At 42.5% G+C, this 11,294-nt stretch overlaps 1 protein-coding gene and 1 pseudogene across 1 annotated transcript; one reads left to right on the forward strand and one right to left on the reverse strand.

The window, feature by feature from the left end:
- Window positions 1-1,927: 1,927 nt before the first annotated feature.
- LOC115641895 (olfactory receptor 52E2-like) lies at window positions 1,928-2,866 on the forward strand. The gene has a single exon (XM_030545254.1). The coding sequence runs from the start codon at window positions 1,928-1,930 to the stop codon at window positions 2,864-2,866; it is 939 nt and encodes a 312-aa protein (XP_030401114.1).
- A 7,238-nt stretch (window positions 2,867-10,104) lies between these two features.
- Window positions 10,105-11,043, reverse strand: LOC115641941 (annotated as a pseudogene).
- Window positions 11,044-11,294: the final 251 nt, after the last annotated feature.

Raw genomic sequence — 11,294 nt, forward strand, 5'->3', positions numbered from 1 at the left:
GTCATCCTTGGCTCCCAAAATCTCTGAGCTGCTCCACTCTCCCCACACCTTGCTCTGCAGGGTGTGAGATGCCTCCCATCACGCCTGCTCCTTTGGCTGGGGAGTAATCAGTGACTATCTCACCAGTGAGGAATCTCACACTTGAGTGACAAATGCCAGGACTCTTGTGCAGGCTTCTCTTGTTACATCCATACACACGGTGTGGCGCTTCCAGGGCTGCTACACAGGAAGAACTCACAAACTGAGGACTGTGCACATTATATAATGAGAGCAGGAAACTCTGGGACATGTGAGGGCCTAGATAAATACAGCTGCCACATGCAGTAGCCAATGGTAGCAGCCTGAAAGAGTGGGCCACTAGCAAAATGAACATTAAGCCCAAGATGCTCTGGGACCATTTCTAGCCAACTCTGTTAGTCATTAATGGCAAAGGTTGTACATTCATTCCTCAGTATTGAGATTTTATGGGGTCAATTCATTATTTTTATTTTAAGTCATCTCCAAATTTCATCCATATTCAGGCATGAGCAGGGTAAGCAGCTGAGTTGCTGGCACGTGTCTCTGCTTACACGTCTCAGGTAACATCTCTAACTTATGTTTCAGACAAAGCTGGGTGCCTGCAAGAAATTGTCTCACAAGAAGAAACAAGGGAAGTAACAGAGGTGCAGGCCTGTAGTCTTAAATACCAAAAAACTTTTGCCCTTCATGACCATTCTGTTGAGCATAAAGTTATAGCCCAGCATGATGATGTCTGTTTCCATGGCAGAAACTTGATTCCTTTCCAACATAGGAAATGCATCATGTATCAGACCTGTCCAGGTGCTATAGAAGAAGGTGTAAGAAACCCACCAATAGATGCGTGACTTGACTGTGATGAGGATGTCACCCTAATGAATAACACTGAGATATTGGCTTGAGCCCTGAAATACGTGGACATATGGATCAGAAATATCTGATCTGACATAACCTGTGACCATATAGATCACTGTTGCAACCACTGTTATATATTTGCAGCAAATATTGTACAAAGTTTGTTGTGTAAGGTATCTATGGGAAGGTTATCATTTGCTGATTATAAGTATACTATCTCTATGAGTGTGTCATTGTTGTAGTTGAAATTACGAATGTTGACTATATACTTGTATATCAATGTGTTTTGATTCTAAGTAGCCTCAGTGAAGCATTTGGTAACCTTCTTGAGAAGGGACTATTCTCCATAAGTGCCCAATCAAAATGACAATGGGCTTTGGAATATGTCAATCAACATCTGAGCTTTCCTGGGAATATTCAAACAAACATGTAAACAATGGTTCAGACATAAAGCTTGTATATGACATATGTATAGACATATGTATAGACATAAAGCTTGCCCAGGTGACTGCAGGTTCTGCACATGCCATTTTCACCAGATCATTGATCATTCTCATTGTTCTTGCATGAACCCATCTAGATCTGCAATATCCTGTGTGAGAAAGGTGCCCAGTACTGTACAGAGGAGTTCAGAGGAGGATGAAACATTGACTGACTATTTTCATGGCATTGTGTTTCCTGTAGGATTCCTCATCCCACTCCTCCTGGAACCCAGTTTCTCTCTGTGCTTGCACTGTGAGCAGGGTTTCACAGAACTATTTATTGTGACACCCAGATCCCTGTCCTGAGTTCATACATTTAAATTAGAACATTGTTATGTATTTGGGGAGTTCAAGTTTTTCCCTCCAGGGGACACACACATTGCAGTTACTGAAATCAAAATTCATCTATCATCATGCTGCCCATTCTCTAACTTCATTAACTTTCTAGATGTGTAATAACTATAAAATATTTACTGTTCTATTTCCTATAAAGTGTGTAACCCAACTCTCTACACTTCTGTCTCTTCACAGGTGCCTTGAGTATTTCTGAGCCCGTTAGACTCATCGAATAACTCATGGCAGGTATCAACCTCACCTCCTCTGACCCTTCCACTTTCATCCTATTGGGTATCTCTGGCCTGGAATCTGCCCATGAATGGATTTCCATCCCTTTCGGTATATCGTACATTATTGTCCTGTCGGGAAATGTCACACTTCTGTTTGTTGTAGGCAAAGAGCAGACCCTGCACAAGCCAATGTACCTGCTGTTCTGCATGCTTTCACTCACAGACATTGCTACATCTACCTTGGTTGTGCCAAAGGCACTGTGTATATTTTGGTTCAATTTGAAAGGCATTACTGTGGGTGGCTGCCTCACCCAGATGTTCTTCCTTCACACGATTTCTATTATGCAGTCAGCCATCCTTGTAATAATGGCCTTTGATCGCTATGCTGCCATATGTAGCCCCCTGAGATACGCCTCCATCTTCACCAATGGACGAATAGCTAAGCTAGGGCTAGTGGGTTTTTTAAGAGCTGTTCTCTTCATTCTTCCCCTGCCCCTGCTCCTCAGCAGGCAGCCATTCTGTGCCAACCACATTATCCCCAACACGTACTGTGAGCACATAACTGTGGTGAAGATGTCATGTGGGGACATCACAGTTAACAAGATGTACGGCTTGGTTATAGCATTTGTGGTCATCGGGTTAGATCTGGCACTCATAGTCCTGTCGTATGGCCTGATTATCAGGGCTGTCCTCCGAATCCCCTCCACGAAAGCCCACCAAAAAGCCCTCAACACCTGCACAGCCCACATGTTTGTGATGCTTATGTATTATACTCCCGGCCTCTTCTCCATCCTGACAAACCGGTTCAGTAAGGGCATTGCTCCCTACATTCACATCATCTTGAGCAACCTCTATCTTCTTGTTCCTCCCATGCTCAACCCTATCATTTATGGAGTCAAAAACAAAGAGCTTCGTAACAAAGTGGGCAAATACACCTGCAGAAGTTAATTGCTGGGGGGCCACTGCTTTGAAACCTGTGTGAAAAGAGGAGAAAGGAGATCTCCTTGTTAATCAAGGGTGCTCTGTCCTAGTTTGGTTGAGCTCAGCATGGTTGGAGTTCACAGTCTGAGAAGTTTCTCACACCTAATCTCTTATCACTCTGTCACCAACCACTGCTCTAGCCGTTGCTGAGTTCCCTCTCTCTGACCATCACCTGAACTTTTCCTTTCTCACTAATCAGACCCCAACCCCATACATCCAGTCACTCGGCCTTTCCATAAATAGTAGAATATCAGAAGATACTGCAACTTTCAGATGCAAGTTGGCTTTTTCATTAATGTGGACAAACTCCTGCTGGGGCTTGAAGCTTATTTTTTTTATTCAAAACTGTACTATGCATCTAATGAAAACTTTCATTTACTTTTTTATGTACAGACAAATGTATTAATAAAACAAATCCTTTGCTTTAAGAAATAGATTGGGTTACTTTTGGGTTAGTTTTGATGTGATTTGAAATTAATCATAGAATATTAGGGTTGGAAGGGTTCTCAGGAGGTCATCTAATCCAACCCTCTGCTCAAAGCAGGATCAATTCCCAACTAAATCATCCCAGCCAGGACTTTGTCAAGCCTGACCTTAAAAACCTTTAAGGAAGGAGATCCCACCTCCTCCCTAGGGTAACCCATTCCAGTGCTTCACCACCCTCCTTGTGAAAATTTTTTTCCTAATATCTAACCCAAACCTCTCCCACTGCAACTTGAGACCATTGCTTCTTGTTCTGTCAACTGCCACCACTGAGAACAGTCTAGATCCATCCTCTTTGGAACCCCCTTTCAGGTAGTTGAAAGCAGCTATCAAATCCCCGTCTCATTCTTCTCTTCTGCAGGCTAAACAATCCCAGTTCCCTCAGCCTCTCCTCATAAATCATGTGTTCCAGACCCCTAATCCTTTTTTGTTGCCCTCCATTGGACTCTCTCCAATTTTTCCACATCCTTCTTGTAGTGTGGGACCCAAAACTGGACACAGTACTGCAGATGAGGCCTCACCAATGCTGAATAGAGGGGAATGATCTCATCCCTCAATCTGCTGGCAATGCTCATACTTATACAGCCCAAAATGGCATTAGCCTTCTTGGCAACAAAGGTACACCGTTTACTCATATTCAGCTTCTTTTCCACTGTAATCCCTAGGTCCTTTTCTGCAGAACTGCTGCCTAGCCATTCAGTCCCTAGTCTGTAGCAGTGCATGGGATTCTTCCATTCTAAGTACATGACTCTGCAGTTGTCCTTGTTGAACCTCATCAGATTTCTTTTGGCCTAATCCTCTAATTTGTCTAGGTCCCTCTGTATTCCCTCTATATCCTATCCCTACACTCCAGGGTATCTACTACTCCTTCCAGTTTAGTGTTATCTGCAAATTTGATGAGGATGCAAACCACGCCATCCTCCAGATCATTAATGAAGATATTAAACAAAACTGACCCCAGAACCGACCCTTGGGGTGCTCATCTTGAAACCGGCTGCCAACTAGACATGGACCCATTGATCACTACCAGTTGAGCCCAATGATCTAGTCATCTTACTATCCATCTTATAGTCTATTCACCTAGGCCATACTTCTTTAACTTGCTGGCAAGAATACCATGAGAGACTGTATCAAAAGCTTTGCTAAAGTCCAGAAATAACACATCCACTGCTTTCCCCTCATCTACAGAGCCAGTTATTTCCTCATGGAAGGTAATTAGGTTAATCAGGCATGACTTGCCCTTGGTGAATCCATGCTGACTGTTCCTCGTCACTTTCCTCTCCTCTAAGTGCTTCAGAATTGATTCCTTGAGGATCTGCTCCATGATTTTTCCAGGGGTTGAGGTGAGGCTGACTGGCCTGTAGATCCCCGGATCCTCCTCCTTCTCTTTTTTAAAGATGGGCACTACATTAGCCTTTTTCCAGTAATCCGGGACCTCCCCTGATTCCCATGAGTTTTCAGAGATAATGGTCAATGGCTCTGCAATCATGCTCGCCAACTACTTTAGCACCCTTGGAAGTTTTTTAGGTCAGGCTTGACAAAGCCCTGGCTGGGATGATTTAGTTGGGATTAGTTCTACTTTGAGCAGGGGGTTGGACTAGATGACCTCCTGAGGTCCCTTCCAACCCTGATATTCTATGAATTTATGATTCTGTGAGTAGAAGGGAATAATCACTTCCCTCAATATCACATCCACCGTTTTCCCTATATCCACAGAGCCAGTTATCTCATCATAGAGGGCAATCAGGTTGCTCAGGCATGACTTGCCCTTGGTGAACCCACGTTGACTGTTCCTGATCACATTCCTTGCCTCCAAGAACTTCAAAATTGATTCCTTGAGAATCTGCTCCATGATTTTGCCGGGGACTGAAGTGAGGCTGACTGGTGTGTAGTTCCCCAGCTTCTCTTTCTTCTCTTTTTTAAATATGGGAACTATATTTTCCTTTTTCCAATCAACCCTTTCCAGCTCTGATGCCGCAAAACCGTTATCTGTATCCACTTTTCAAGTTCTGACAACACAGAGCCTTGTTTCCCAGTGTCCCAAACTTTCTCCTCCTTACCCGGCATAATTTTCTTTTCTTTTCCTTTATACTAACAAAACCATGTGGCCAGACAGAAACAACACACGCAAAGTGTCCTTGTCCTTTCTTTACACACATTGGCATACACTGTAAGAATATATAAATATAAGAGTATCAAAAATCAAACAGGCAAACAAGACTCAAAATTCTATCTCAGGCAAAAACACAGGATACAATCTTAAGTGATCTAAAGCCCTTCTAACACCAGACAATTCCTCAGCTCATTAGGCTCACCTCCCCACAGTGGAGTAAAAATCCAAAATTATACTGTATTGCACGGCTCAGGCATCTATATAATATAAGATGATTAATTAAGGTCACTCTCTCCTCAGTGTAGGAAGAATATGCATGAAGGCTGTGTTTATCAAACCTTAATGATCAAGACTTTGTTAACAGAAAGAAAAGTTAAGCTGTGACCCGGAGGAAAATCCTGCTCACAGAAGCTGGCAAGGAAAAGGCTGATGTTGCAAAAACACACATACCTAAAAGGTACCAGAACGCTCCTGTGAAAGCTGGCTAGCCTCACTTAATAGATTACAAGCAGTCAGTGGGGGGAGGGGGTGAGTACTGCTCATGGACACAGTAGCCTGAACTTTTTCACTATCTCTTTTCTTCTGCCTCAAAGCAGGAAAATCCTGCTCCAAACCAGTCAGTACTACCCAGCTAACGGGAGCATAAGATTTTACACTTACCAATCAAGTATTAACACTCAAGGGTCTTTATCTGAATGTGTATAAAAGGTTTGTGAAATTTATGTAAGACAGAGTCTTTTGTACCAAGGTACAGGCTCTCCTTTTTCTGCAGAATAAAGCATTTTTCCTCATCCCTGTCAGGCTGTTAATTAGCTCTCAGCTTGACAGACTGATATTTCGGAAACACTCCAATGCTTGCACATTCCACACCGATAACACAGAACAGGCTGACCCATCCAAAGATGGGGCAAAAGGGGAATATGATGGATAGAGTTGTTTTGTTTGAATCAACATGTACAAGATGAAAGGCGGCACCTTGCTACGTAGAGGAGTTGCACCTTATTACATCAGGAGTGATGTGTTTGTACCTGTGTATAAGAATTTAACCCTGAGGAGCTGTCTTGGTCTGACGTAAGAGGCAATGGTAAATCCCGCCACTGACTGAGCCGATCCATTGTCAGGGAGCACATATGTTCTAGCAGAACTGTAGATATCTGATCTGGGGAGGTAGTGTAGCCTGATTTAGGGTGTCCTGATAATATTAATTTGGATAATATGGGAATTTTATTTATTATAATTTTTATTTAATTAATAAAATATCAATAATTAGTCAATAATATTAATCACATGGGGTTTAGGCTCTCCAATCTGTTTGATCAGAAGATAAAAGTTCTTGTCCCAGATCAGGCTCTACAGAATGCATAAAGGATCCTCGGGGGTATGAGAGGAAGCTCACACTGAGACAGATGGAGCCTTAAAGACTTTTTATTAAAATCAATAATAGTAAGTAAATGGTAAAATAAACAGAGTTACAAAATTACAATTGCATTACTGCTATTCAAAAGAGGCATATGATAATATAGTATTATATGCAACAAAGCTTTGGTTAATTTACTCACACCCTTCTTTGATAACCTTGTGGTAAGAGAGACAGGAATAGCCTTGCTGTTCAGGTTTCTCGATTCTTGCGTGAGGGATGCAGTGCTTAGAAGCAATTAATACTGTGAGCTATTAAAGTGGACTTAGGGTTTACTTGATTAACTTAAAGTTAAAATCAAAACCTAATAAACAAAGAATAAAACGTAAGGAAAGCAAGCTTAGCCTAGTTCCTTGGAAACTTAAAGTTTAAGAAGAACAAGTACAGCCTACTAACAGTAGCAGTCATGGTAGATAGATAGAATAGATAGAGTGGAGGAAGTAAGTGAGAATAGAGTAAAGTGAGAATGGAGATGGAGTAAAGTGAGAGGAGCTCTCTATTGAGGTAGGTCACCTTTTCTATAGGGCAAATGCCGGAAATCCTTCCTCTTATCCTCAAATTTCATTCCTCGCCCACAGAAATGTTAGGGTTCACTTACCCCCTAGGCTAATATGTATGTGCATATTGATGACAGGTATGTGCTCACATCAGTCTCTTGTGGTGTTCTTGTTAAGTCTGTGGGTACAACACTGAAACCCCCTCCCCATGCCATTCTCCATCGTCTTTTGGTCTAAATAAAAGGTCATAGACATAGGTGTAGGTACTTTATCTACTTGGGTATAGAATAAACAAGATAAAGGTCAAATTTGTCTTCTGAGTAAAAGGTCTTAATATATATATGCTAACTATGCTTTAGCTTAACATACAGGATGTGGCCTGCAGGTCTCTTGTATTACAGCCAAACTTATTTTAATATACATTTATAAGCCTTTTCAATAAACCAAATATTTAAACTATAAGATATCTATCTATCTATCTATCTATCTATCTATCTATCTATCTATCTATCTATCTATCTATCATCTACGATCAAGCAGGTTAGTCCTATAGCTACAATAGAGACTGTGTTTTGTTTGGGAATAAACCTCTCTGGGTGTCTTCATATCTTATCAGAGTCTGTGGTCACCGGCTGGTTTGCTCGAGATCTGTTGTGCCAGTGACCAGTGCAGAGCCGGGGCAGCACACAGGGACAACACCACTTATGCAGTCAACTGTTATCATCATTGAACAGAGCAGAGAACCACACAGATGATAACTGACGACACACCATACCAACAGGAATGGGAACTGTGGAAGTAGAGATGGAAATGAAGGGGGTTTCAATGTAAATTCTGTAGTTTGTGAGCAAGAGTTGAGCTAACTGTAACCCTAATAACACGAGATTTGTAGAAGTGAGGATTGTGCAAGGCGAGTAGGAAAGAACTGTGTGAGAAGTTGTTGTGACCTTGAGTTAGATAAGTATGGTATGTAGACTATAGTTTAAATTGCTTTGTCCTCCTCTAACTCATCTCCTATCTCTGACACATTGAGGCTACGGTGCATAGCTGGACCCACTCCACATAAAGCCTAGTTTGAATAAACTTTGTCATATTTTCAGCTTCTGTGTTTTGCTGGACCTTCCACTGCTGCCCTCACTTCAGTTTGTGTTGTACAGTTTTCTCCTTTGTCACAAAATGACCAATTTCTCAGGTGAGCTGTTTCTCACTGTAAGCGCTGCTGGTGGTGGTTTTAAGTTTGTTTTTAAGTACTTTGGGGACAACACACAATGGGCATCTCATGTGTCACAGTTGCTAAAAGAGCCCTGCGTGGGAGTAGTGTAGCCACATGTTGCTGTGGCTCCAGCGGTCAGGCCAGGCTCCCACTGTCACTCTGTGTGGTTGGGCCTCCAGCTGTCCCCTTTATCCCTCCTGTGGGTGTGCACGGCTCTTCGCCACTAGCCCCAGTCTGGCCTCCCTTTACACATTCGCACACCTCCCATAGTTTGTGAACCGCCTCTTTAAATGGATTGGAATGAAAGCAGAGGAGAGAGGCAGGAGGAGAGAACACCACAGCGACATTCGTCTGTTTGAGACCTTCAGCCCAAAACTGCCCTACTTGGTTGATCTGAATTTGAGACCCAGTGATCTAGACGCAAAACTCTCCATTGCTGCTCCAGCTGTCCAAGGTCTCCACAAAACAATGGCAAAAATGAGATAGCAGTGTATCTAGGTTGTGAATCTGATGAAGTGGGTTATAGCTCACCAAAGCTTATGCCCAAATAAATTAGTTAGTCTCTAAGGTGCCACAGGACTCCTCATTGTTTTTGCATATACAGGCTAACACAGCTGCTCCTCTGAAGCCTTAATACTGCAAGTTGTTCAATCACCTGAACATTTGGTAGCAATCTCTGTTTCACAAACTCCAGGATGAAATCTCAACACCTACTTTTGACATCTTCAACAACAGGAATGGTTACTGTGTGTTTTAAAAGTTATAGCTGAAAGTAACTCCAAAGCTGACTGTGCAAAATGGTAAATTATTTTACTCCAAGGCAATGTCCTAATTTAACACAGCAGTCTGTTACACTGTGTTTTCAGACCCCAACACCAGGGAAACTTAACTATTTCACTCCAGGCAATTTGAAGAAAAAATCAATGGGAACACAGCAATTCTGTCTAATCGAGGATTAAATGCAATTAATCATGCTCTTGTCTAACTATGCACTTTATTAGACTTAAGGACACATAGACTTAAGCAAAAGATTTAGAATGTCCCAGATATTTAGCTAACTGCCAGAACAGTATTGAATAATTAATTTTTCTCAAGATGCTCCAGAGCACACTACATTAGCCAATCTTTTATAACTCCTACAAAACACAACGGGTCTAATGGAAATCTACCTTGCTTCAGACAGCTGTAGTATCTTCAGGTGTTTTGGAAGTCATGGAAAGGCCAAGTGACAGGGTATGTGAAAGTGAAGGCTGATGAGTGATGCTGAAAGAGATCAGGTGATGGTCAGAGAGAGGAAACTCAGCAACAGAGAGAGTAGTTCTTGGTGATAGAGTGATAAGGTGTTAGGTGTGAGAAGCTTTTCACACTTTGAATTTCCAGAATACTGAGCTCAGCCAAACTGAGACAGCACACACTTGATTAACAAGGAGATATTGCTTCCCCTTCTGGTCATTCTGGTTTAAAGTCAGTGGTCCTAGGAAATCACCTTCTGCAGATGTATTTGCCCATTTTCTCATGAAGTTCTTTAGTTTTAGCCCCATAAATGATAGGGTTGAGCATGGGTGGGAGGAGGAAATAGAGGTTGGCCAAGATGATGTGAACCTGTGGAGCGATGCCCTGACCAAATTGATGTGTTAGAGTGGAGAAGAGGAAGAAAGGATAAGACATCAGCATCACAATGAGGTGGGCTGTGCAGGTGTTGAGGGCTTTCTGGTGGGCTTTCTTGGAGGAGATTCTGAGGACAGTCCTGATAATCAGACTGTATGACAGGGCAATGAGAGTCAGGTCTAACATGATGATTACAAACGCCATCACCAAACCATACGTCCAGTTGACTGTGATGTCTCCACATGACATCTTTGCCACAGCCATGTGGTCACAGTACGTGTTGGGGATAATGCGGTTGGCACAGAATGGCTGTCTGATCAGGAGCAGGGGCAGGGGTAGAATAAGAAGAACAGCTCTTATCAAACCCACTAGTCCTAGCTTAGCTATTTGTGTATTGGTGAGGATGCTGGCGTATCTCAGAGGGTTACATATAGCAACATAGCGATCAAACGCCATTGTCACGAGGATGGCTGAGTGCATCATAGAAACCCCATGAAGGAAGAACATCTGGGTGAGGCAGCCACTCAAAGTAATGTCTTTCAAACTGAACCAAAATAAACACAGTGCCTTTGGCACAACAGAGATAGATGTGCCAATGTCTGTGAGTGCCAGCATGCAGAGTAGCAGGTACAGCAGCTTGTGCAGAGTCTGCTCTTTGCCTACAACAAACAGAACTGTGAAATTTCCCAATAGGCCAATAATGTACAACGTAGAGAATGGGTTGGAGATTCAGATGTGTGCAGCTTCCAGGCCAGGGATCCCCGTTAGGATGAATGTTAAAGGGTCAGAGGGGGTGATGTCGAAAATTGACATGAGATGTTGAATGCTTATATTGGGCTCAGAAATGCTCAAGATTCCTGTGAAGGGGGAGGTGCACGGAGAGAAAAGGTTACAAGCTTTAAAAAAATAAGGTAAATATTTTATAAGTATTAACAATCTAGAAATGGGGATGAACAGTGAGATGGCAACATTTACAGATGGCACAAGATTATTTAGGTCATGGTCAAGACCAGAGAAGTCCTCAGAAGGAGCTAACCAAGCTAGGTGAATGGGCTGCATGATGG

The sequence above is a fragment of the Gopherus evgoodei genome, unplaced genomic scaffold (genome assembly GCF_007399415.2).
Source record: "Gopherus evgoodei ecotype Sinaloan lineage unplaced genomic scaffold, rGopEvg1_v1.p scaffold_36_arrow_ctg1, whole genome shotgun sequence".
Classification (NCBI taxonomy): domain Eukaryota; kingdom Metazoa; phylum Chordata; order Testudines; family Testudinidae; genus Gopherus; species Gopherus evgoodei.